Here is a 27281-nt window from a genome sequence, read left to right as displayed (position 1 = left end):
TCATGAACCTGCAAAATGAAAACCAGTGAGAGCAAACACCTGATTAACATTACTAGTCACTGTCACCTGAACAAACTGATCTATCATTTCATTTTCTTTAGCAGCTCATGACCTGAGGGTTAATCCCTAAACTGGGTTAACTATACAGGTGTGTCATCAAGCATGTAATTGAAGTTGGTCTTAAGCTCTTTCAGCCACAGATGCCAGCCAACATTATATCAGCACTCTGCTTAACTGTGGCATTTAGTCATGTCAGTCAAGAGCAATAAATATGCACTTCTGATCAGGTGATACACAACTGAATATGAGATTAGTCTAAAATGAAGCTGTGTGTCTGGAAAAAGTAAGTATAGAAGATATTCATTCATTTAAATGGTTAAACTTTACTAACATGAGTTCAGTATTCAGTAGCAAGTCACTGCAGACCAGCAAAGGTGGAATACACTGAATATAGATGTTCAGTGTGTGGGAGGCAACATTTGGAAGAGCTTAACAGATATAATAGAAAGAGGAGAGATGTGTGAATGTACTCAATAATGTTACAGTGATTGTAAAACAGTCTTTAATGAAAATGCACAGTTTGTCACAGCTCTTATTAAGTCTGTAATGCAGCAGGGGCACAGCAGTGCGCTGCTGCCACGACCACGGTGGAAATAACTTATTGACTTTTGGTGTTTTTATTCTGTCATTCTAGAAATCTTACGCACATCGTTTGTGTTAAATCAAGGTGTCTACAGGTATCAGCTACTTAAATTTAATGCTTTTCAACACATTTTCAGATCATTTTAAACCAGATTTAAGATATCCTTTTCTTATTCAAGCACTACATGTGAGAAATAAGGTAAGTAGTGTTTATGTGGTCAGTTATGAGACAGTTATGAGGTTCAGTGGTTGGTTTGATAGTCTGTAACATCAGAACTTTGAACACGAAGATGAGCTTGACTTGTTTGGTTAAAAATACATTAAAAGGTGGATGAATGAAAAGAGATTAAATGTTTGTTGCAATTAAGACCTCATCAAATTCAAATTATTCATTATCAAATTATTATTATTATTTAATAAAATCATCATGCATGTGTCCAGGTTCCTCGCTGAATCTTCTTCTTCTTTGTGTGCTGATTACGTGTGTTTGATGTTGGCTGTAATCTACCTTCTTGTGCCCTCTGGACGAGACACAGACTAAACTTGCGGCACACGCATCAACTAAAAACTGCTACGAGGATGAGACTTTCTGAAACGTTGTGGGTGTGATGCTGCTGTCAGATTATTCCACAGTGCAGATTTTTGTAAATGCTGCTTCAAAACATTTATTTTTCATCGATAACACAGTCTTTTGCATTTTATACAGACGTACACCATAACAGAAAGATCTGAGAACTTAATGTGCAAGTACAGAGTACAACACTATTCAGAAGTAAGAAAAGATTTGGATAATTCATAACTGTGCTTCCTGGCACGAAAAAGACAGAAAGAAGTGAGAGAACATTCAGCTTAAAAAAAAAAAAGCACCGCAGTATCAATATCTGTCGCTGGCCCCGACATCAAAAGCAAAACTGTGACACAAAATTACCAGATAATAGATTTCAGTGTGCAAAGTTGTACAAAATTCTCTTGAGCCTGACTCCGCCTCGATGCCAACATGCCTCCCACTGCACATTCTGTCCCTCCACGTCTGTTGTCTTCTAGTACTCAGAGAGCATGAAGTCCTGTGTAAGAGTTTTTATCAACAGACAAATAAGTGAAAGAACTAAATCATAAAGACTGATTACTTTAACTTTGGAATTCAGTCTGCATTGATTACAACATGTTTAAGGCCATTGGTTTCTTATGTAACACATGCAAACACAAACTGAAATCATTTAAAGCATCCTTTGAGTACATTTACAAATGCTAAAACGAAAGCCTCGTGTTCACTTCTTGACGCCGTTGTTTCCACGTGTTGGCTGAGGGAATGTTATCGGTATAATATGAGTGTTCTCACATGTGTGCCTTCATCTAATCTAGGTCAGGCTGCAGGCTGGCGACAGGGACTGCACAAATCTGCTGGGATTACGGAGGCCTCAGAGAGATGAAGCACATCCCGGGTTTAACATCACAACCCATGTCTGCCTGCCTCCCAGCACTCTGCCCTGTGTGTGTGAAAGTGCCCATCCAATAGGTTTGTGCTTGCCTCACATAGCCAATAATCTAATTATCTCTCAGGTTATCTCAGGAAATCAGTCACATGACAATAAAAGCTCAATGATCTGTGCTTTGATTTCTAATCTCATGCCAACTGGGAAAAAAACGGAGAGGACTGCTGTCTGAATGTCTGTGAGAAAAGACGGCAAAAGAACCAGATCAGTGACACAGAGAAGAACAGGGTCATGGGACGAGCTTTAGGAGATTAAGTGAAGCACTGAAGTGTCGTTCAGCCACTTAAAAGGTGAGCACAAATTCCTGAAGGACACAAGTAGAGGTACATGCAAACCATATAACAGATACTGAGACACACAAAAATGACAAAAAACAGAAGCTCGGAAAAAATGAAGCTAATGAGACCTTTATAGATGCAAACTATACATAGTAATAATAGAAAAATAAATATGTTAGAGTATAGGATTAAATAACTATACTTGGGGCAGTCTGTGCAAACCAAAAGGAGGAGCTGGACTAAGAGGATCCAAACGATTAGATCCTGTGGTTTCTCCTGATGCTTTGGGGAGAGGAATTTGAGAAAAAAAGGCAAAAATGTAAACCCACAAAAGTCTGTGCATTCCTACATTTAACTGAAAAAAATGCAACAAATGAACGTTTACTATGAAATGTTGAATTTCCAGCTGCAGATCTGCGAGTGTATTTAACTAAAGGTACAGTTTGTCGCAAAGAAGCACCGAATAGAACCTACAACCACGCGGATTCTGACAAACTGGCAAGGGTGCAAGAAAAGAGCTGGTCTTAAAGGATTGAACACAACTTTGATGCAGGACAGTAAAGCTCTCTTCTAAACATTCAGGATATACAAGTGTGCTTCACAACGAGACAGAGAGCGTGCATCCCACCCTGCGGTGTGCTTATATCTGCAAAGCAACGAGTACAGACTGTGGCAGGCCGGTCACACGTTAAAGGGAGTGAGATACAGAGAGTACACAGATAATAGTAGAGCGTATGAGTGGGAGACAACAAATAATACCAGGCAGTAGTACTATGTTTGGTCACACATCATCTCTTTCCTGCACACTCCTCAGCTGTCGAGTCAGTGGAGGGGTTGATTTGGTGCGCCGGGTCCACCTGTCCATCGGGCTGGACGGACTGCACCGTCTCTACCAGGCTGCCGCTGGGTAGCACCACGTAGCGGGCGGCCATGTCTTTGGGCTGCAGCTCCCGCATGCCCTCCTTACTGTGCCAGATCCCATAACCAAAATACACAAGGAGACCTGGGAAAGAGGCAGGACGAAACATTTGTAGCTAAGTCAGGGCAGGCTGCACACAGGTGAGCAGTGAGAAAAGTCACCTGAGACACAAAGTTCTGCTCTGTGAAATGTTGATTTCTTTGGACAGCAAGACTGAGGGTCTGCAGCCATGCTAACGTTCTAGCAACGTTTCAAGATAAATGCTAAAGCCAACATGCTACCATGCTGAAAATGACAAAACTAGCATGCTGTTGCTTAGCAGATTAGCAGATCTAACATTTATGTGTTCACAATCATAGTTTAGCGAGCTAGCATGCTAAGATTAGCTAATTAGCAGTAAGCACAAACTACAGCTGAGGCTGATGAGACTGTTGTGAGTTTTGACCTGATGGTGGCGCTAGATGAAATGTCGTGTATGTGTGTAGAAGGTTTCATGACAATACATCAAATTACTGTCGTTGTCGTCGTTGTTGTTGTTAATATTTGTTGAGCCATTTCTGCACAAAAAAGGTGGTCAAAAATATATTTCAGAGGCCTTCGATATGTCTAAAGCTTTACGTTTATGGTCAATGAATTCCAGTACTTCTATTGCTTAGTATTTACTCTTTGGTGTAATACTGATTACATGGCTTTAACTCCACCCAAACACAGTGGCCTTTATGGAAGGTAAGTGGCCATTTCTTTCTCTAGGGAAATGGAAAGAGTCCAGCCCGGGGCCCTGTCAGGTGTAATATTCCATGCGTGTGCATCTTGTTAACTTGCTGCAGTCTGACAGCAGTGTTTAAATGGTTTACTGGTCCAGAGAAGCCTTAAGCTAATGCAGCTAATCGTGTTTCCTCAGTGATCCCCGTACTGACAGGGCATTAACGCTGTGTGACCACCACATATGCTCAGACGGGTTGCTGACAAAAAAAGGAAGACTTTCTCTCTTTCCTCAGAGCACAGAGGATTTACTGAGATTTGCATTTAAGTCAACAAAATCATAGAACAACATGCAAAGCCACGTTTGTGTAGAGAGGAAGTTATCAGTTCTTACAGCTTTTAAGCAAAAAATGGATTTGCTTTGCAGGAATATGTTTGAGAAACCACACAACAGAGTAGAGAGGATTTTTGTCAGCCACTGTGATTTCTGCCTACGTTCTGGTGCCTTCTTACCTACAGCGATCCATACGGTGAATCGAATCCAGGTCAGAGAGCTGAGCTTCATCATGAGGAATACATTAATGAAGATGCTGGCACCAGGAGTCAATGGAACCAATGGAACCTGGACGACAACAACATGTCAGTCATAGGTAATAAATATATCCATTTCATTGAGATTCACTGTTTGTGAGAGTCATTTTACTGTACGTACTGTGAGGTCTGTGAATCATGAGGAATAAGTTTATCACCATGTTACACACAGAGTTGTGTGATAGTTGTAGGAACCATAAAGGGGCTCACCTGGAATGTTTTGCTGTTGGTTTGTGGCTCGTGAATCCAAATGAGGGCCAGACTGAGAACATAAGCTAAGCTAAAAATCACCAGCAGCATTGTGAAGCTCCAGAGTGGCAGCTGCAGCTGTTTGTTTCCAAATTCTAGCACAGCACAGAGGGAGACTGAGCTCACGATGAGGGTCAGCACGCAGAAGGCCACCACCTCGCCCGGCTCGCAGTCCCCCAGCAGCCTGCCCAGGTACGGCTCCCAGCAGGCCTTCAGCTGCCCCACCCCACGACGCTCTCTAGTCTTCTGCCTCTCCACCAGCTGGAGTTTGTCAGAGAAGGACTCGTACTGCTTCAGCTCCCCGCTGTCCTCGTTTATGGTCTGAGACTCTGAGGGAGCAGGAGAGGCCTCAGCATTAGGGTTGGGAGACGTGGTAGTGGTTCCCTTGCTGCTGGTTTTCTCAGGCTGGAAGCGCAGCACGATGATGCTCGCTGCCACGAAGGTGTAAGCCAGGAGGGTGCCGATGGACAGGAACTGAACCAAGGCCTCCAGGTCAAAGATGAGAGCCATGGTGGCCATGAGGATCCCAAACACCAGGATAGCATTGACAGGGACTTTGGTGATGGGATTGACCCGAGCAAAAATGGAGAAGAACAAGCCGTCCTCTGCCATGGCGTACACGATCCGAGGGAGGGAGAAGAGATTACAGAGCAGCACAGTGTTCATGGCTGCAAATGGGAACAGAGAGTCATTCTCAGAACATAAGTCAGAATTCAGCACAGTGCAGCAAATGCTACTGTTAAGCACAATGCACAGCCAATTAAATGCTTCTTGTCAATTAAAGGTGGATACTCACCACAGATGGAACCTATTGCCACAATTACTCCAGCCCAGCTGTAACCACGGCGGAAGAAAGCATCTGCCAGGGCTGAGTTGGGGTCCAGCGTATGCCAGGGGACTATTAGTGTGAGCACTGTGGAGACCAGGATGTAAGCTGTTGCTGCCAGTCCGAGGGAGATGGCGGTGGCGATGGGAACAGCTTTCTGCGGGTTCTTTGCCTCCTCACTTGAGGACGCAATCACATCAAAGCCCACAAATGCGTAGAAGCACGTGGCCGAGCCTGCCAGTATCCCAGATATCCCATAAGGTGCAAAACCTCCTTCTTTCTGGCTCCAGTTGGCTGGTTCGGCCAGCACAAAGCCGAAGACCAGGATGAAAACGATGACGCCCATACTGATAGTGGAGAAGATATGGTTGAGGTAAGAGGACACTTGAACTCCAAAGGAAATGAAGAACGAGGCTACTACTAGAATCCCTGCTGCAAGGACGTCGGGGTAATGGGCAAGGAAGGGCACGTTCCACTGCATAATGTGCGTCTCCGTGAAGTTCTGAATGGCGTGGTTAAAAATGGAGTCCAGATAGCCACTCCAGGCACGTGCCACAGCAGCGCCACCAATCATGTTCTCCAGAATCACATTCCAACCAATGAGAAAGGCCCAGATCTCTCCCACGGAGACATAGGTAAACATGTAGGCAGATCCAGTTTTGGGGATGCGTGCTCCAAACTCTGCGTAACAAAAGGCGGCCAGGAGAGAGGCAATACCCGCGAAAAGGAAGGATATGATGACAGCAGGCCCAACCATGTCTTTAGCCACTGTTCCTGTCAGGACATAAAGGCCGGAGCCCACCATGCCACCAACTCCCATCAGAGTCAGGTCCAGAGTGGAGAGGCAGCGTTTCAGCGACGTGGCCATCATGTCGTCATCCAGCGTCTTGAGTCGGTTCAGTCTCTGACAAAGGCGCACCGCTGGGGTGCAGCCCCTCGTACAAGATGCCATAGCTACAGATTCAGACGGGCCAGCTGGGCAGTACGGTGTTATACCAGTCACACTGGATCCATTACCTGTCTATGAAGCTGACCTGCAAGACAGAGGTGAACATCAGAACAGGAAAAGCTGCCGCTGGGTCGTACGGTCCGACTTGTTTAACCTGCTGCTGAAAACTTTTTGTCTTTAGTTTGAGATGCTGTGCTGAGTCTGCAGGGTGAGGCGTGGTGTTTGGCTTTCGTCATAGAGCCAATTTACACTGAGCCAATGTGGACACTGAATAGCATGGCCTGTATATTTAAGGAAATTATCTCTACTTCATTGCACATACTGTTCATTGTTTGAATTTATTCATCATCTGCAACTTGCACATATTTTTTTCTGGTATATAGTTCATGGCTCTGGCTCACTTTCTCAATTGCTGTTATTCCACATTTATATGCTTGGTTATATTTTTTTGAGAACATTCTTTTTCTCGTAGTTTTCATTACTGATCCTTATTCTTCTTTATTGTATATATTTTATGTTTATGTGTATGTTTAAACTGCTGCTGCAACGGAATAATTTCCCAAATTGGCATCAATGAAGTAAAAGTCTAAGTCTAAGTCAAAGTCTAAGTCTAAGTATAAATCTAATCTAAGTCTTTGCAATCTCAGCCTTGAAATTAGTGGTGACATTAAATGTTGAGTATTTCCATTTAAAACGTGAAGAAATGAACATGCATGTTGCACAGCTTTGTTGATATGATGGAGGTCAGTCGGTTAAATAGCATCTATGACTCATTTCATGTTAACATTTCTAACTGTAATATCAGCGCTGCAGTAAACATGTTGCTTTATATTTAGTAGCAAGTATATTTACCTCCAGTGAAGTCATATAAAAGAAATAAAATATAATTGTAATTAATCCCACCAGTCAGGCAGCCTTTGAAAGAACATCTGGCAGTTTAATCAGTTTATCTTTCTTTATGGAGATTTTACAACGAGGCCTGATGAGCGCCGGACGCTCATCACAGGGCCAGTCCACGTCATCTTAAAGGTGCGCTCATGTGAGAAATAAAAGCTCAAATACAGTCGAGATACAAGATGTATTTCTAATCTTTTGACTGCCAACAGAATGTTTGACCTTCTCCTCAGAGAGCAGCCGGATCCATCCTGCCTCTCCGGGCGGTGCAACATCAGATGGCATATGGCGACAACAGGATGCCTCCGTTATAATTACGTAACGCTTTATTTCCCTCTAGAAATAAAACCACTGCCATGAACTACACGACACGCTTCCCCTTCACATTCATTCAGCGTGTGTCCGTGACCACACGCCGCACCGTGCGGGGAATAAGCGACGGGTGGAATAAGCGTCGTTTAACGCCAGATAAATAATTGATAACAAAATGGAAACGGACGCAAAAAGAGGATCGTTAGTGCACAAGTCTTCCTCTCTGCTGGATGTTCGGGGAAAGCAGAGCACTCTGAATGCGTGAGGCGGCTGGGATTATTCTCTCTGTAACCCCTAAAGAGAAATAATAACATCAGAAATACAGCAGTCTCTTTACCGTTGTGGTTCAGGGTGTCTCATGGGTGCTGCAGGTCCGCGGCTGCACGGAGTTGCCGAGGTGCATCGTCTGGTGATGGAGCTGAAGGTGCGCCGAGGAATAAAACCAACACGAGCAGGCTGGACTGCTTCTTAAAGGCACAGTCACCTCCACACTGCTGCTGAGAGGGCTTCCCCGCTGCGCCCCTCCCACAGCACAATGACATTATCTGGAGCCGGTGGTCCCAGAGGGGGTCCCCGGACCCTGACTGCATGAGGTCCTGAGGATAAATGTGAACATGTTTGTGGAAGAGAAGAAAGCAGCTTGAGCAAAAACCTGTGGGAGAAGTACACAGATCCTTTGCTTAAGTACAAGTACTTTAATACCACACTGTAAAGATACTGTTACAGTAGTACTGCATCTGCTTGAGTAAAAGTACATAATAAGCATTAAAGTATACAATCAGCATAAGCATTACCAGCAGAATGTACTTAAAGTTTAAAAGTATGATGTAAACATGTCCTCTTTTACACTTTTTAATTATGGAGCCTTAAAGGGAAGATTATACTGATTTTATGCGCATAAAATAACACTTTGATGTTGATCTTCAGGCGATGGTCGTTGCTCTCTGTCCGTCCTCTGTCCTCCTCTGGACAAACAGTCTCTGAGTGAAGACAGCGTGTCTCTACCTGGACGTCATTCAGTGAGTCAGACATGTGGACACAAGTACATGTGCCACATGATGATAAACATGTTTTATCAGGTGTTTAGTTTTGTCGCGGGACAGTTTACAATTTTGTCGTATTACTTGACGACCTCATGTAAATTCCAGCTTCACACAAGACGGTCGAACCAGCAATGTAACAAAAGACATGAGACCTTTAATCAATATGCATCATATTTAACAAGCTAATCATGTTTTGTATGTAATAAGTAATAATAACCAAACAGTCTGGTTAAAGAAAACACTTAAATTTCTGAAGACTATGGCGATAATAAAGCAATATGTCGGCCATAGATTCTGCTCAGCTGCAGTTTTTTTTTTTTTTTTTTATCCTACTTATGAACAGGTGCAAGTTTTAATTAGCTCCACATGAAGTGTGGAGCACTGGCAGCCTCCCAGTGAAACAACTTGGAACCCAGTGCAACACAAATGACTCTAGTTTGACATTATCTTTTGTGAAGAATTTTATCATCAAAGATATTTTGAGACTTCAAAAAAAATTGCATCATGATGGCAGACATTCATGTCATGAACATAATAATATTTAATGATATGTACCAGTTATGTTAATACTGGACATCATTAATTTCCCCCTTTTTACCAACAAAAATTCAAACAAACTGAAGACAAGACAAACTATACACCATAGTTGCACAAAGTAGAAAAACGATGCAGGAAATGCATCGCAGTACTGTACAAATAAATAAAGTTTGTTCAAAGCAGAGACAGATCACTGGAGCTGGCGTGTTCCATACCTTGTTCGTTCATACCTCATTTGAAACCAGCGTCCTGAGGCCGACAGCAGCTGCTCCATTTTTTAAGAGTCCAGTGGCTGATTTAATCTAACAGCACCACCCTCCAAAACACCACTACAGGCAGAGTGAACGTGTAAACATATTTCATCTTTTTTACATCATCACTGTCCAGAGTTCAGTCGTGCACACACAGCAACAAAATATTAATTCTTCCCTAAAATGGAGCCGACTTCTCCAAAGGCCTCATGGAGGTTTTATGGAGACACCAAACATCATTAATCCCAGTTACAGCAAATTTATGTGGCCATAAGAAACACATCCACCCTCAGATAATTCTTGTCTGGCAAAGGCTGCTCTGTACTCACAATGTGAGACACTGCATTTAAGAGCTTTACTATCTCTGCTGTCACATCCTGGTTCTGCTCTCCTCCAGGACTTTAAACTCCTTACTTGTATGCTCAAGAACCAGCTTCCTCCTGCTGCTTTTGATGGCAAATATGAGCCTCCTAACAACAAGTGAGAGACATTTCCTGAACATGTTGATTTTTGAGCATATTTAGGTCTCGTTGTCAAAGGATTCCAGATTGCGACTCCTTCTGTTGAAGCTTGAGGATCAATTCAAGTAGGTTCATCTGCATCGTCAGCTCCTGAAATAAGACAACAGTGGAAGAGCACTAAGTTAAGGCAAACATCGCCATCTGCTGGACATCTGTCTGCATCACATGTGCATATACTCTGCCTTTCCTGGCATCAGTGGAAAGGTGCATATGTTAACCTGAGGATTAGTGGTGATGTAAAACCCAGGGACTCCAGCCTTCTCCAGGGTGTTCTGCTGATCTATCACTTTTTGATCAATTTCTGCGACAATCTTCTTATCCATCATTCTTTGCTCCTCTCGCACGCGGATTTCCAGAGCCTGGTAACAAAACACACAACCACTAGAAAAGCACTGAACGTGGAAATAACAGCAGTGGTACTGGTAATCAGGGGTAGAGGCCTTTGCCTTACCTCTAGTTCTGCTTGGTGGTTTGATTTGAGAAGCGCAAGGTTGTGAGACTTGCATGACTGCAGAGCGTCTTTGTGCTTCCGTACAAGATCTTGTTTGAGTCCTGCGGACAAAAGGAAAGAACCAGTAAAGCACCACAGTGACGTGTGATTACACCTTCAGACAAAGGGCCTGTTCCAAGAAGCAGGTTTGGTACTTCATATAGTCATTGACTTGAGAGGACTCCTGGTTTTCCTCAGCAATTATCCAGGTAACATCCATGAGCACTGAAACGGAGCACCAACCTTGATGCTCACAGTGCAGCTTTTGTCTCTGGTTGTACAGATTTTTCTCTGTCAGATGCTGAATATCCAGAAGCCCCTGCACAATCTCATAGACCGTCCCATCTATGAGTGCCAGGGCCAGGTCACCGAGGGTGCTGTAAGACAGGCGCTGCTGGAAGGAGCTAAGCACGGAGAAAACAAACAATAGTCAACAGGATGCAGCTATGAATCAACCAAGCAGCTAAAACTGAAGCACTTACTGGTATAAGCACTTGTGTGTATTCTATGAGGGAAGCCTGCCCCGACGGGTGAGATAACATTACCTTGGTAAATCTTTGACTAACGTTTGCAGTTCAGACAACAGGTAATAATGTCTTTCTTGTTGTTTAGTAGAATCACCGCCGATAATTCCGGGATAACTATCCATCTCCGTAACTGGCAAGATGTCAACAGCAACAGCACGGTGCTGAACACGTCCAGCTAGCTACAAAGTACGGGCTAATTTAGCTACTTTATGGCTAAAACCTCCAAAAAACAAGATAACTAGGTTACTGTTGGAGGCTGTCCTGCATCTACTAATGTTCGTACTTTCACAAAACGTGGTTGAAGTTTCTAAACCAGTTTGAGAAGAAGAATGTGGCTGTTTTTTAACTATGGGTTTCTTCCGTTGTTTATTAGCTTGCATTCACTCCGAAGAAGACCCCAACGCGGAAGTGGCTGTCCGTTAAGATGCCTGTCTGTAATTGCGCGTGCAGTAGTTCAACGTCTTCGCCAGCAGGTGGCGCTTTGTATCAAAGAAGAGCCGCTCCTGAGGACCAGACACTTAACCAGGTATGACCGTACATTCACGGGGATTACAAATAAATAAGACATCGTATCTAAAAAAAGACAATAACCCAAACAGGTGTGAACGATGTCAACTATGAAATCAAATAATCTCCAGTGCTCGTGTGAAATGCAGTTTATTCGGTCATGTTTATTTCAGAGTGGACATATCTGACGGTTCAAACACGTGTCTCGTTTTAAAAGAAGAGCTGGTATAAGACGGACCACGCCAAACCCCGGCTCAGGTACAAAACCCTTTGTCCCACCGTGTGTCCCCTGCTGGACTCACGGCTGGACTGACGGGGCTGGATGCGCGCCTGTGTCGCGCGCTGCTGGTGGGCTGTGCGCCGTCACGCGCCGAAGGTGCCATGAAATGAAGAAAACTCGGAGGGGAAGAGCACTATTTATAAGAGCGCGTATGGGAACATAGGAGGAACCGGATTAATAGCTCACTCGACTGAAAATGGCCAAAAACACATCTCTTTATTTCAGAATTGTCGAGGGCAGGAACCTCCCCGCCAAAGACGTGTAAGTAATTTCTGAATGGCACGCGCTCTGTGCTCAAGCTCTCTGAATATACAGCTGCCGCCTCAACATTGGCTAATAGCTACTTATCAGGTTAGTTAGATAAGAAGAAGAAAAAAGTTTAGCCGACATTTTAAATTCCTGGTGCGTTATTGCTGAAGGAATTCGTCACGTCTGTCTGCACAAAGTGACCACAGTGTGAGTAAAGACGGCACGTTGACTGTGCTGACATGTCTCATGCTTTTTCTTTTCACCTTAAGCTCCGGAACCAGTGATCCATACTGCATTGTGAAAGTTGACAATGAAGTTGTGGCCAGGTGAGTTCTGAATAAAAATCTGCACGTGTCCATGAAATGGATCTTGTTTAACGGTGACCTCACAGCTGGAGGGTGTCTAATGTCTAATCGTCCAGATTTGAATATCCTGCATCACAGTGGAGATATTTGCATTGGGTTAGTTTCTGGCTGTGCTCCCGCTACTCTGCACATGTAAACCGGGGCGGAGTGCGTATGATCCGTGCGGTGGCGCACACAGCGTGGCCCCTCCAGCGCCGAGAACCTGATACTGGTCTGGCCTTTAAAACACCCGCAGGTAACCATGGAGAGGGTGCATCAATAATTGCAGGGAGCTCCTGGTGTAAGCAAGGAGGACGCTGGGAGCGCAGTGCGCCAGTTCAGAGGTGTTTGGGTGCAGGAGTACAAATGGTTTCATCCTCCAAAGTGCTGAAACAAAAGAAGGTTATTTCCGGAAGCAGCATACAATAAAATGTATTATTCCCAAGTGGTGCTACTTGACAGCAAGCCAGATTTGAGCAGAAAATTGTTTGTTGTGGGCTGTCATAAGAAGTGGGGTTGAATTCAGTGGCCATTGTTCCATCTGATCATGAGGGAAAACGGCACAGTGATTCACTGCACACACTCACACTAATTATCTTGTACTTGTAGTGTTGCAGGCGAGCTGACTCCTCGAGTGTGATGTTCGTGGATGATGTGGCTGGTAGATTGTGGTGGGAAATAATGAGTACATGTACGCTCTTAGAAAAACAAGGGTTTATTCTAACAATGGAGGGCTAGAAAATTGTTCCTATTGCAGAGCACTCTTTGAAACCCTATTTAAGGTGTATGACTGGTGCTCACACCAAAATATGACTTTTTCAATGCCTTTCTTTAAGGAATATAAACCTATTAAATACATGAGAACTTGCCTTAATGAAACTGTCTAAAATTGACAAAATGTTGATTTAAATGAGGAACTACTGATGAAATATTTAGTGTACCACTCTGTGGCTTTGATCAGGCATTCAGCTGCGTGTTGTGGACATTCAGTCAATATAAAAACAACTTTTGAGGTTCGTGTCTCCATAGGAGAACCAACCTTAAGAGCCCTTATGAAATGATATGTCCAGAGAGCTGCTGTATTTCTTTAGCAGGACGTTTTAAAGCAGTGAGTCCTCACTTTTCTACCAAACGATGCTTTAAAGTGAACGACTCTGTGCGACGTTGGCATTAAGTCGTGAGCAGACCGGCTAAAGAGGCGCTTAGAAGTATTCTGTATGTCACAATAAGCAAAATTTAGATAAAAGTCAGAAAAGATAATATCATTTTAAGAAGCAGATTACTTGAAAAGCATGTGATCTGTCTGGCTCCAGGTGCACAGGTGTTGAAGTGCCATGGTCACGATGATTTCTGCCTCCTTGCTCTCTGCTGTTGCATACGTTCATGTGCTCATATGTTTCTGTATGAGGTCTGTCTGAACCTGTCTCTTCAGGACTGCCACCGTGTGGAAGAACCTGAATCCTTTCTGGGGTGAAGAGTACACGCTGCACCTCCCGATGGGGTTCCATTCGCTCTCCTTTCATGTCATGGACGAGGACACGATTGGGTAACGCGGTCATCAAAATGATCCCGTATAACTGGACAGACGGTTGATTTACAGCCCTCTGGGCCACGACGGTTTGCTTAACTTGGCTTCTGAATTTATATATTTTGGTTAAAACCTCACGTACAGTTAAATGTTTTGGGAAGAAAAAACGAGCTTTGAATCAACAAACATCGTCAGGCAGACGGCCGTCCAGACTGAGCGATTAAAGCTTGTTTTTCCCTCGTCTTCTCGTGACCACCAGCCCTCTAATCAGTCTGTCTTCAATTCAGCTCATTTAACTCTGGCAAGATCAAACAACTTTGATGGTATTTTCAATGGCTTCTGTCTGATAATCACCTCTTTTATCTCTCTCTACAGCCACGATGATGTTATTGGAAAGATAACTCTGAGCAAAGACGCCATTGGATCTCAAGCTAAAGGTACGGCTGAATGGACCTGCATCGGCCTGTGACGGGATGGATGGCTGGCCGAAGCTCAGGGGTTAAACACACATAAACTGAGCGAGGCAAAGGTCGCAGCGATGGAGGCGAGATGCCTTTTTTAGACTCTGGGAATGTCTCTCAGAGCTCTCTCGCACATTTAATTTGATTTGCTTACATTGAAGGCAGTAAAATCAGCATCGGCCCTGATGGCTCTCCTGGTGCTTGTCTGCGTAAACTCTGGGCTTTTTTCAATTTGCATTATGAAGCATCCTTCAGCGTGGAAGCCCGCAGCGCTGTCGAATGAGGCGAGCAACCGGAGCATTTCAAACGGCCCCAGACCGTTTAATGTCTGGCTGTCTTACAAAAGCTTCACATTCAAGAAATTAGACACAGTGTTTACCTCAGCACGAGCTCCAGCACTTTCTGCCCTGCCTTGGCCAGACGCACGGCATTTAAAGCATGCCATGCCGTGCTGTAGTTTTATTCGATTGCTCAAAGTGTTTACGGGGGGACGCTGGCTGCATACTGATGCCTCTCTCCTGAGAGCCACCTGGCATGGCCTTCACTCATGTGATTCATTGCTGCATGGCGGCACTGAGTCAGTTCCTCCCTCACAGGAATCTTCTCACAGTCTGGCCGTGACATCGTACCCTCGCTTATGTCTGATATTCCTGAAGTGATACAACAGAGCACATTGAGTCTGACACCAGTGAAATGTGATTTACATGTTGTTGAGACTATCAAGGACTTCACTGCAGGTGTTTCTTTGATGCCTTCGCCTTGTCTTGTATTCACCAGCGGATGTGCTCAAAATTTGATATTTTCAAATATGTGCTTTGCCAAATACATAAAGATGCTCATTAGTTAATTAAATAAACCATAAAATGTCATAAAATAGAGAAAAAATGGCCGCTGTTACTTCCTAAAGCCCACAGTGTTGTTATCAAATTGCCTGTTTCCCCATCAGCACTGCAAATCCTAAAAAACTCAGTTTATGCCAGAATAAGACAAAGACTAAGATTATTGTTCCTAATTGATGAATTGACTAAGAGTTTCTGCTAAAACTTGATTTCTGCGGGAGTGTTTGATGAGTAATATCTGTGTGTGGTGCTCAGGCTTGGACAGCTGGGTGAACCTGACGAGGGTCGACCCCGATGAAGAAGTCCAGGGAGAGATCCATCTGAGTCTGGAGCTGCTGAAAGACACAGAGAAGATCAGCCTGCGGTGTCAAGTCATTGAAGCCAGGTAACACACCTGCGAGCTTTGAGTCCTGCAGGAAAAGGAGCTCACTTAGAGATGGAAATGAGCTGCAGGCCTGGGACCAGAAGGCGAAGCAGAGAGCAGGTGGAAATGTGGCGCCAAAGTTGTGAAACGATCAAACATTTGGAAATGAATGAAGTGTGTGGAGTGTTTGTGTAGCGGCAGCCTGTCAGTGCCATCGCTGCCTCTGTGCTCAGATCTTGTCACCATCACCCCGCAGGCCTCCACACTCCCTCCTGAGTCATATCGCACCACTCACTGCCCCATCTGTGCGTCCCAGGCTGCCGCTAATGAGCATGTCCATCAGGGCCTGACACTGTTGTTCAGACACACTCTTCACTGAACGGGAGTTATTTGAAAGGAAAAGGTCAAGTGGACAGTGCTGCTCTCTGCTGGCTCTCCTTTACTGCCCCTCATTTACTAATTGCATTGCAGGTAGCAGGAGCTTGTTGAGCATTTTGGTGTGTTGATCACTCTTTTGGTCTGGTGATGCCCGCAGAGACTTGGCCCCGAGGGACATTTCTGGAACCTCTGATCCGTTTGCAAGAGTTATTTTCAACAACCACAGCGCGGAGACGTCGGTGAGCTCTGAGTCTGATTTATTCCATGTTTGTCCTGTGAGGTTTAGTGAAGAGAGATCTGTTTGAGGGTTTCCTAACAGCCCAGTCTGCCGGGTTTTAGATTATCAAGAAGACCCGTTTCCCCCACTGGGGAGAGACCCTGGAGCTGGAGCTGGATCCAGAGGAGCTGAGTGAGGAGGGAACTGTCACCGTGGAGGTCTGGGACTGGGACATGGTGGGCAAGAATGACTTTCTGGGAAAGGTGAGGAAGCCATAATTATGATAAAAGTCCACATTTCATAGATTTCATGTTCTGACACAACATGCCTCACCTGGAAGTACAGCACGGTAAAAATCTTCAATCTGTCTGATATTATATCCTTGTTTGTCCTTTACTTCCTCAGGTGGAAATCCCTTTTGCCTGTTTGCACAAGACACCTCTGTTACAGGGCTGGTTCCGTTTGCTGCCCTTGGGAAACAATGAGGTTGACGCTGGGTGAGGATTATGGGTGTGCTTGTTTGTGCAGTGCGGTGAGTTTGTGTGTTTGTATAACTGAGACGAGCGTTTTGCTTTTGGAATTTCAGACTCGAATTGAGCAGCGTTGTTTTAAAGTGCAGTATTTCCACCCCTCCGTGCTTTCTTTCATGCATTTCAATGAGCGTTCACAGGAGTGCAGCCGGGTCTCTGACAGCGTCTGTTCCTTGAGATAATTTTCGAACAAAGAAAACTAAAAGATAGAGCCGAAGTAAAGTGAATCTCAGAGATTTATTAGGACATGACCTGCAGTTAAAGGGTTTATATTGATGGGGCCGCGCTGCTGAGGAGAAGCTGGTTAGAGCCTTATTTTCACCACAGCTGAGAGAAGTAATGTGTCTGCAGAAGCTCTTCCCTCTGAATACCTGTAACCGCTGCTGGTTTGTGAAAACAGTGCGAACACACCTCTTCGACAGCGTCCTTGAACATAAGGACTCCTTAACACTCGAAAAGGAATTATGTGCAGTTATACAGCAGCAGTCTAATCAGTTTCTCTCCTTTTACGAACAGATTTCTGTGGACTGGACACACTTCCTGCATACAAACGCTCTGCAGATGACGCCGCACTTTTTAAACCGTGTCTTTGGTTGCCGTCACGTTCAGAAAGTAATCCAGGAGCTCATGGTTGATTGAGGAGTGCATCTTTTCCACATTAATGTTCTGGTTGCTGCCATTCTTCTCCTTCTCTTCCAGGGTTTTTCTTTGGCTCGTTATAAGATCAAGGTGTGCAGAAAGTCTCTCTTTTTATTCTCTGGTATTCTCCTCTGTCGCCAGTGGCAAGCTGGGAGCGCTGCGTCTGAAGGTGCGTTTGGTGGAGGATCGGATCTTGCCGTCTATGTACTACCAGCCCCTCATTCACCTCCTGGTGGAGTCAGTCATCTCTCCTACGGAGGTCAGCAGCACCATTTCTCCTCAGCACTAATGCTGATGCTCTGCAGGGTTTCCCCTCATCCTTATCCACACTTATCCTCCTGGTTTATTATTAATTCCGTGTCGGCTTTAAAGAAAAAACCCTCGTCCATGTGAGCAGCGTGTCGTGACCTGAGTCCTCCTCTCACCAGGTGGAGGACAGCAGTGCTCTCACCATGCTGGAGGAGGTGACCACGGTGGAGAGCCGGCAGGATGTGGCAATGACCCTGGTGAAGATCTACCTGGGCCAGGGCCTGGTGGTGCCATTCCTGGACTACCTGAACACCCGGGAGGTCAACCACACCAGTAAGGCTGACATCAGAGCTGTCAGTCAGAGACGCTGGATATGCGACTCATGACGTCAGAGATGAATGAAAGTCTGCAGAGTATTTGTCACGTGTTGTCAGATAGAGCCGTGTTATTTAGATTTTTGCACAATTAACGCCTACAGATATTAGCTCGAAACATCCAACATGTGCATTACATAACACACAGCGTGCGTAGGACCGAACTTCATCTCCATTAGTCATGTCTGTGTGAGTCAGAGTTGGGACATGCCTGTTTGCTGTCATGTGCTCCTCTCTGCAGAGACCTCCTGAGGCCTGCTTCTGTTCAACTCTGAGCTGACATTAAGGTCTCTGAGCGCAGTCACGGTCCGTGTGTGGGCAGTCTGAGTCTGCCAGCACTGTATTTACTACCCCGATGCCAATTATTCACTCACCCATCAGCCTTCTCCTGGCTTCTGTATTCGTCAGGTTTTTGCCTCCTCGTCTCTCGTGCTAATCCACACAGTTGTGCTCTGGTCTTTGGGCTCTGTTGGTGTAGTTTGAGATAATAAGCATAGTGCCTAAGTTTCCATAGCAACTCCACACGATGTGAACGGTAACGGCTTGATCAGGAATAGATGCCGTGTGCAGCCACACATTAAAGTTAGGCACGGGGGTAAAGGAAGAGAAACGTACTGAACACCCGCTGGGCTGCCATGAACATCCAAACCTTTCCCCGTATGTCCTCATCTTTGAATCCATAATATTTTACCAGGCCTGTCGTCGTGGATGTTTTAGTATCTCCACCCCGATGGACCTCAGCGAGGATGCAGCCGGCCTTCAGCTGTGTGTTCGTAAAGCAGATCAATTCTCACCTGATAAACGCAGATCAAACAGAATGGAAAGCGTTCAGATCCCAAACCAAGAGCCTGGACGGAGGGCACAGACAGACCAGGGGTCCACACTGTATCAATGAATTTAATGAAGCAGTGTCAGATTTTCATCGAGCATCATTATGTGCCTGATGAGCGTCTCTGCCAAGCCTTCAACGCTGCTCCATCACATTCACTTGGAGCCATTAACACAGTGGACGGACGCTTTTTCTGTTCCTGCCCTCAGATACACGTCGAACTCTGTGTCTTTGTGAGGCATCTTTGGGGCTTTTAATTCATTTATTGGACAGAAACCAGTAGAAAGAGGACAGGAAATGAACCAGTTGAGCATTAACATGCGTGAAGGTCACCTGACTGGATGCAAACCAGGGACGTTGTGGTTCATGGTCAGCGCCAGTGTTGTTCTTTTCATTATCTTTATTTAAACAATGTAGAGAAAGCTAACTGAGAGAAATATGTACTGTATGTGTGTACTGTATGTGTGTACTGTATGTGTGTACTGTATGTGTGTTGCGTTTTCTGTGAAATGATCTTGTCATTTACCAGAAATCGTATCCATCTCTTCTCTGTTCTGCTCTCACAGCTGATCCAAACACTCTATTTCGCTCCAACTCGCTTTCCTCCAAGGCCATGGAGCAGTTCATGAAGGTGCGTTGACGTGTCTGTTTCTTTTTATCACGAGTTGTCAGTAATTGATTTTTCTGTCTCTAATGTGAGTGAAAGCTTGTCTGTTATTTCTAACCTCTCTGCTCGCCTTCCTGAGTCTCTATTCAATGACTTATATGTCTTTTGGTTCCCGGCTGCTTCTTGTTAACTCTTTCTGCTGTGCGGATTCACAGATTTAGAAAGAATGGCTGTAGCATAGATGGAAAATGAGATGTCCTCACCATGTGCTTCTGTTTGGCTGCCAGGCTGTTGGCATGCTGTATCTGCATGAGGTGCTGAAGCCCATCATCAACCGCATCTTTGATGAGAAGAAGTATATCGAGCTGGACCCATGTAAGATCGACCTGAACCGCACAAGGTAAAACAGACCTGGAGCGCTTCCTGCTGCGTCTCACAGCACCGTGATCGTACTCTGACCTAAATATAGTCCAGATCGGCTTCACGGGTTCTTGTCTGGAGCCACAGTTGATTGAAAAGTGGGGATTTGGGCTTGTGGGTTAATGTGTGTAGTTCACAATCTGCTTGTTAAAATGGTGAAAAAGGGAAAAGCTGCCCACGTCCTCCACACTTCACCCCCGAGAGGAAGACATCGCTGTGAGAAAATGAAAAAAAAAGGGGAAGGCTGTTGCTTGGCAACTGCTATGAGCCCCCTGAGATGTCTATCTCTGACATGGAGGGAGATCATCCAGGATCTAACATGCTCGGCGTCTGCGGGAGATCTGCCTGCCATCACCTTCTTTGTTGTGTCCGCTGCCGTCTGTGTGTCTGTGCAGGCGGCTCAGCTCTCTGTTTGTCTCTCTAGTGTTTCTCTCAGAGACAGAGACACTGTGATCAGCAGGCTTAATGGAGTACACTGATTTGATTGATTGTGTATCCTCAGTGTGTTTCTGACACAGTGATTCAGCCGTTTATAATTTCTCTCTTTCTCCCTGAAGACGGATTTCATTTAAGGGTGCGGTGTCAGAGGCAGAAGTGCGGGACAGCAGCGTGGAGATGCTGCAGAGCTACTTAACCAGCATCATTGAATCAATCGTGGGCTCAGTCGATCAGTGTCCGCCTGTCATGAGAGTGGCCTTCAAACAGCTGCACAAGAGGGTCGAGGAGCAATTTGCTGAACCTGAGAATGAGGTCAGTCTGGAGCAAAAGCAGCTTTTCAGTGCATTTTAACGGCTGTACCGTGACACATATACTCAGCTGAGAGAGTGTTTCCACGAACTTTCCTGTCAAACACACTTCATTGTCACAGGATGTGAAGTATCTGGCCATCAGCGGGTTCTTTTTCCTGCGTTTCTTCGCTCCGGCGATCCTCACGCCTAAGCTGTTCCAGCTGAGGGATCAGCACGCTGACACGCGCACAAGCAGAACGCTGCTGCTGCTGGCCAAGGTACGATTCACAGCACAGACGTCCACACAGACACCGCTCTGAATAATTTATTCATGTCCAGACATCACACTTAGGTGCAGAAATAACAAACAGTAAAGAAGTGGATGCACTCGCAGGCTACGTGCCGTCTGCTGACAGTGAGACATTTTCATTTGCAGGTGTAAAGAAATAAATATGAAGCACATATGATGCTTGTTCTATGCTTTTGCAGGCAGTGGACAGTGACAGCAGAGACAGCGCTGAGCTGCTCTTTGCTGTTTCTCCTTGTTAGGGAAAAACATTGCTGCCAATTCAGCAATATCTGCTTACAGGATGCCAAATAAAAACTGAGCTTTGGCTTTGTTAGCGTCCCAGAGGCTCGAGCTCGTGCACAGCACACCTCACAGCGGTTTGCTTTGCCAGCTACACCAAGTATGCTGTGCTTTTTAGTGCCGCTGTCGACCCAAAAACTTTGAACAATACCTCCTCACATCATGCTCCGCTCAAACATCCTGCTTCAAGTGGAAAAAGATCAAATTACAAGAGACAGACACCACAAAAACCGCTTCCTTGTGGCAAGAAAGGCGTCTGGTAGGTTATATCTGAGAGCTCGCCGTGCTGTCGAATGGAAGCGACCCCCAACCGTAAAAGCCCCCTCGATGTCATTAAAAACGGGAGTGTGGCGGTCACAGATTAGAAAAGTGAAACCTCGCTGCTCTCCCACGTGCGGCTTCTGTGGTTGCTGTCCATGGTGCTGAAGTGCTGTTGCCATGGGTCCTCTACAGAGAAAGGCAACAGGCTATTTTTACCTCCGCGAGCGCCGCGACCAGACAGCGGTTCAAAGCCGAGCTTCAGAGAGGGGCGTAGAGAGGGACTTCCTGCTCGCCGTAGGCCAGGTGTGGGCCGGACAAAGGGCCTCACAGCATGCTTGGCCTCAGGGACCCTTTTGATCTTGGACTTTCAGATATGCAGTCACTCACACTGAGTTCTGTCAGCGGCTGCGGATCTGATGTGCCGGAGATGTGAGTGTTGAGTGGATGTTGTGTCTTCAGGCGCTGCAGAGTGTCGGGAACCTGGGCCTTCAGCTGGGTCACGGAAAGGAGCAGTGGATGGCGCCTCTCCATCCCATCATCCTCCGCAGCGTGGCCTCTGTCAAAGACTTCCTGGACAAGCTGATCGACATCGATCATGACATTGGTAAGGCTGAAAACAGTGAACACAACAACAAGTAATCAAAAGGGGAGGGGGTCACGCCGCTGAGCTGATCAGCCACCGGCCACCTGCTGGTGTAGCTCATATCAGGATTAAGTGAAACAATACGGCAGCTCCGTGGTGAAATATTCATAACTAGCTGGAAGCCTAAAAAGAGATGACATGGTTAGCGAGCTGGCGGGGAGCTGGAGTGAGAAGCCACATGCGCTCGCACGCGGCACACTGGTTAGCCAACATGTCTTGGCTGCTTCCTTGCCGTCATGTGTCAGCGAGGCTGTTGTTGTGAAACATCTTCCCCCTCTGATGTATCGTGTTTCAGCCTCCTTCTGCACATCACACCCACTCTTTTCTCTTAAAGGCCAGTTTGACATTTAATGCTCTTCAGGTGGATTTGTTGGACAGAAGTGGACGCTTGTTACGCCCCTTTGAAGCTGTCCTTCACGTGGCGCTGAAGGAGGCTGAGGCGCCGTCAGCAGCAACGTGCTGAAAACCAAGACTGTAGTTTCACAACAGAAGACCCTGTTTGTGTTTACTGTCACAGCACCACCTTGTGTTTCTAAGGACGAACATGCCACAGCAAAGCGCTGCTCTACACTCTCTGTTTGAAACTCTTCTGCTGCAGTGTCGGAGGTGCCGCAGAGGGCCGTGTTCATGCCCTCGGTCACGGTTAAAGAGGGCTACCTCCACAAACACAAGGAGGAGGGGCCCCAGCTGCTGTCCCGCTTCGCCTTCAAGAAACGCTACTTCTGGTTGACCAGTGAGACGCTGTCCTACGCCAAGACCCCTGATTGGCAGGTTGGTATCGAGCCAGCGGGACAGAGCTTTAAATCCCACCAACAAATGTTATTATTTACCTACTCTACTAGCCATTGTGGCAAGTGGCCACTGTTTCCAGGTACCGAGGCACTGCTCTTACACCTGTCTACTCTGACGTCTGTGTTTTCAGTTTTCAATACGTAACCCCTGCCAGATAAATGCTTACTTGCGTTCTTTGTTGTGTGTATAAAAACAGATGAGTAAACTTTGAATCAAAGTCATGTGAAAGTGACTCATTCATTATCAGAAGCTGATATGCCCTCTGACGATGAATCAGCCGCTGCGTGCGCCCTTTGAAGGACGTTTATCGACTCATAAAAAGAGGAAACATTTCAGTCCCAGCTCGCCTCGTTGTGTTTGTGTTGATCTCCTTGTGAGAACATCATTAGCGTTATTACCATGTGGTGCCTCACCTTGTGATAATGATCTCCTCTCATTCACCAGCCAGAGACCGAGAGAGAGCGAGGGGAGCGGGCTCCCTCTTTCCCAGTAAAAAGCTCCCTCTTTGAGCCAGTCCCGGCTTTGTGTGACCGGAATAAAGGCGATGGGTAATTGAAGGCTGTGGATATTCACGCTAACATTGCAAATCAGATTGCAGACAATGTCCTGGCCCCTTTCCTCAATGTTGGAGCACTCCAGTCTCCGCGAAGCGAGCTCCCATTGGAAGTGGCTGATTTACACTTTAAAGTGGCCTTTGCTGCCATGCTGATCTCATCTTCGCTTCCTCCTCGTCTCGCACTCTTCCTCCTCCCTAATGTGTGCAAAATATTCCAGTATCAGACGCTGCTCCTTTAATTTGCTCTGTGATCAAATGTCACTTTTATTTCACTTAAAGCTTCTTCCCGAGCGGAGAGCGCGAGCCGTCATCACCAGCCTGTGCGTGCTTGTGTTAATTGGTGTTGTGGTTTGTGGCTGATCTGTTGCAGGTGCGCTCCTCGATCCCTATTCAGTGCGTGTGCGCCGTGGAGAGGGTGGATGAAAATGCCTTTCAGCAGCAGAATGTAATGCAGGTCATCACCCAGGACAACGACGGGCAGCTGCACACCATGTACATCCAGTGCAAGGTGCATTGGTGCTGACGTCAGCCAGTCACCAAAAGAGTTCATCACGTTTTCGACACAAAAAACATGTTTTTCTTAGTTTTGGCCGTCATTCTCAACATTACGATGGCTCGCCTTACTTAACATCCTGTATCCCGCATAAGCAAATTCGACCACGTTATCTCCAGGCCCAAAGAAGTAATAATGATTTGATTAACCTTTATCATTCAAGGCTTGTTAGCTGATTCCTCTTTTCTAGCTAATTTTCATCTGCTTTGACTTAAATATGACATTAAAGCTCCACCAGACTCACACTTCCTGATGTTTCTCTGTCTGAATAGAATGTGAACGAGCTGAACCAGTGGCTGTCGGCCATCAGGAAAGTCAGCATCTACAACGAGCGCATGCTGCCCTCTTTCCACCCGGGGGCTCATCGCAGTGGCAAGTGGACCTGCTGCCTGCAGGCGGACCGCACCGGTAATCCTGCTTTTATTAGCTCTGATGCTGCGCATACTTTGGCATCCTCCAGGAGGACTGTGGCCTCTAACATATTCTTATTGTAGGGTTTGAAAAAAGTAGCTCTGATTCCCACTTACAAATGAGCTGAATTACACCCAAGACGCCCCCAGAAGGATCATCAGGAATTAACAGCATCCCAGAGCAGAAGCAGCGTGGTCCATCAACATGCCGGCTTACATCTAGATCACAACACTTCTTGCTTCCCTCCTGGTCGACTTACTTGTAGACTGGCTTCAAAGAGCGAGTGAGCTCCCGGCGATCCATATTTAATAACCAAACCGTCAATTTGTAGCTGCCATGTTTTTGTTGCCTCAGTGAAGAACGAGCTCTGACAATCATAATGTGATTTTCCTCTGCTAATTGCATTTGGTCTCTGTCTGATACTTGATTCAGTTCCTTGTGTTTTCTCACTCTCACTCTTTGTTCCTGAAGGTTAAATCCTGGGTAATGCCGCTGATGCTGTTCACACGTAACATTGTCAAGTTGAAGGGTATGTTAGGTTTGCTTGCATGTGGAGCACCGCTGCTCAACAAAAGGCTGCTTCTCAGTTACAGGCTGCAGTCGAACCCACTCAGCCGTGACTCTGGGCGACTGGAGCGACCCACTGGATCCTGATGTAGAGACGCAGACCATATACAAGCAGCTGCTGCAGGGCAGAGACAAACTCAGGTCAGCCTGCATGCACTTCCTTTCCTGGACACTAGAGGTCTACGTTGCACTGCTCAGCTGTTGCTGCTGCTTCCTGACATCACAATCAAGTGTGTTAACGGCCACTCACTGAAAAGGCAAAGCAGCCTCTGGAGAACAATCAGTGATTAATGTTTCTGATTGATACTGCAGGAAAAAACATCTGGAGAAGCCCAACGCCGATCAGACCTCCAGCAATAAGGAAAAGGTCGACGCTGACATGCACCCAGGTGCGGCTGCAGCTGCTGCACCTTAACTGTGGGAGTTTTATTGCTGTGTGTGTCCTGTTATGATCATCGTCACGCTGTCTGTCTCATAGATGGTGCAGAGAGCAACGTCCAGCTCACGAAGCCGGGTCAGAGCGCCGCTGCTCGGCTGCTGGCGGTGATAGAGGACCTGGAGCAGGCTCACGCCACCTTCCAGCGCAGAGAGAAGGAGGACGGCACCGGTGTCATTCTGAATCCCTAGACGCCACACAGACTGGGATCCACTGATGCCCGAAGCCGGGGGGGGGTCCAGCATCCTGTACCACCGCGAGTGAGCTCGCTCTCTTGATTGTCAGGGAGAGTACCGTGGCCGCAGGGTGCAGCCTCTCCCAGCCTTTTAGTACATTTCCCCCTGTAAAGAGCAGAGGGAGTTCTGCCACTGAATATTTTTGTATTCTCTGAGTGCCACCGGCTTCGACAGCGCCGGGGAGAGATTATGATACTTGACGATTAAGAGGGCCTTTGGGACTTTGAAGCATGATCTGACTTGATGTTTTTTATGTAGATAACAAGCAATCCCTTGCATGGCCTGCATCCACTTGTTGTGAAATGTGAAAAGAAGCTTTTCTATTTTGAGATACTGTACAGGACCTCGGTCGCACATTTTTATGCAAAAAGCTTGCTGTAGTGTAATCTACTGAAAGTAAGGTGTTTTCATATTGCTTTTATCAACGTTTTGTATCTTATTGAGGCAGTTTATCACCATGACCGCAATGTAGCAGTGACATTAACATGACAGCTCATCCCACCATGAGTCTATGAGATGCTGGTGCTCATGCCACAGTTTACCGCCGCCTGTTCAATATGATTTTAATCGTTGCTTTGGTCCCTTTATACAAAACAATGTGCTTTTGTTTGGTGCTATGGCCAGTCAACTTACATGTTTGGTTCTGATGTCTTTTGCAAATTTAAAATGTCCTTACACTTAATGTAGCAGGGTAATATTTACCTGTTGACGATACAGCGTCCATACATATAGAGGATCAGTGTAGCTGAGACAACAGGAGTAACATGTTCCCCTTCGATAAGTTTACATTTTCTTGAGATTTCGGTGCCACTGCATTCGGCTCACAAGTGTCAGGATATGTTTCAGATGCCAAATTTGTGTTTAAAAATGTTGAGAAATTGAATTTTGAAGCACTCACTTTTCTTATCTGTGAGGCACACAAACGGTCCTCGGACCCGCCGAGCGAGCCGAGTTCGGTGTCTTTCCCTTAAACAGAGAAGGTCAGTGAGCGTAATGGAGATCAGATCTGAGATCTCTCAGATGGCCTCAGCAGGCCGTCCTGCCTGTGGAGCTACAGCTACTGTGGTGTCTGTGTGTGGAGTAAACACTCTTCCTGCTTTTAACACCTGCCAGACATGACAACCAACAGGCTGCACTCAGAGTCGTTCCGAAAGTGTTTTGTATTTGCTGCTCTCCAAAATTTCTTTTAGTGATTTTCAACTTCAGCACTGTCACACGATCTTTTAAAAACTAATCATCAGATGTTGCTTGTGAATCTTAATATTCCCTGATGGAGGGCTTTTATTTTGAAAAAAAAAAAAGAAAGAAAAACAACCGCCTGTATTTTATTTTGCAAAAACACCATGATGGTTTGTTGCGTGTGGATTGTTACTGTGAACCAAACACAACTGTACTATTCAGTAAACTCTAATTTCAGCTTATAAATCTGTGTCAAATTTGTGTTCTCATCTGGTTAATTAAGAGCAGAAA

At 45.8% G+C, this 27281-nt stretch overlaps 3 protein-coding genes across 3 annotated transcripts; 1 reads left to right on the top strand and 2 right to left on the bottom strand.

The window, feature by feature from the left end:
* Positions 1-1281: 1281 nt before the first annotated feature.
* slc7a4 (solute carrier family 7 member 4) lies at positions 1282-8318 on the bottom strand. Its single transcript, XM_076730586.1, has 5 exons — positions 8193-8318; positions 5671-6734; positions 4836-5542; positions 4548-4656; positions 1282-3416 (listed from the first exon to the last, which is right to left on the bottom strand). Exons 2-5 carry the CDS (start codon positions 6650-6652, stop codon positions 3202-3204), a joined length of 2013 nt encoding a protein of 670 aa, XP_076586701.1. The 5' UTR covers positions 6653-6734; positions 8193-8318; the 3' UTR covers positions 1282-3201.
* A 211-nt stretch (positions 8319-8529) lies between these two features.
* Positions 8530-11658, bottom strand: dgcr6 (DiGeorge syndrome critical region gene 6). Its single transcript, XM_076730588.1, has 5 exons — positions 11243-11658; positions 10941-11101; positions 10659-10759; positions 10426-10566; positions 8530-10297 (listed from the first exon to the last, which is right to left on the bottom strand). Exons 1-5 carry the CDS (start codon positions 11344-11346, stop codon positions 10220-10222), a joined length of 585 nt encoding a protein of 194 aa, XP_076586703.1. The 5' UTR covers positions 11347-11658; the 3' UTR covers positions 8530-10219.
* A 286-nt stretch (positions 11659-11944) lies between these two features.
* On the top strand, positions 11945-27251 carry rasal1 (RAS protein activator like 1). Its single transcript, XM_076731258.1, has 21 exons — positions 11945-12272; positions 12530-12586; positions 14037-14150; positions 14508-14569; positions 15688-15817; positions 16332-16413; positions 16514-16654; positions 16797-16888; positions 17702-17819; positions 17989-18142; positions 19579-19643; positions 19907-20019; positions 20597-20789; positions 20908-21045; positions 22077-22221; positions 22859-23031; positions 23979-24116; positions 24434-24569; positions 25160-25280; positions 25452-25528; positions 25618-27251. Exons 1-21 carry the CDS (start codon positions 12208-12210, stop codon positions 25764-25766), a joined length of 2463 nt encoding a protein of 820 aa, XP_076587373.1. The 5' UTR covers positions 11945-12207; the 3' UTR covers positions 25767-27251.
* Positions 27252-27281: the final 30 nt, after the last annotated feature.

Source organism: Chaetodon auriga, chromosome 5, assembly GCF_051107435.1.
Source record: "Chaetodon auriga isolate fChaAug3 chromosome 5, fChaAug3.hap1, whole genome shotgun sequence".
Lineage (NCBI taxonomy): Eukaryota > Metazoa > Chordata > Actinopteri > Chaetodontiformes > Chaetodontidae > Chaetodon > Chaetodon auriga.
The sequence above is the reverse complement of the archived record's forward strand: the minus strand, read 5'-3'. Positions and strand labels throughout refer to the sequence as shown.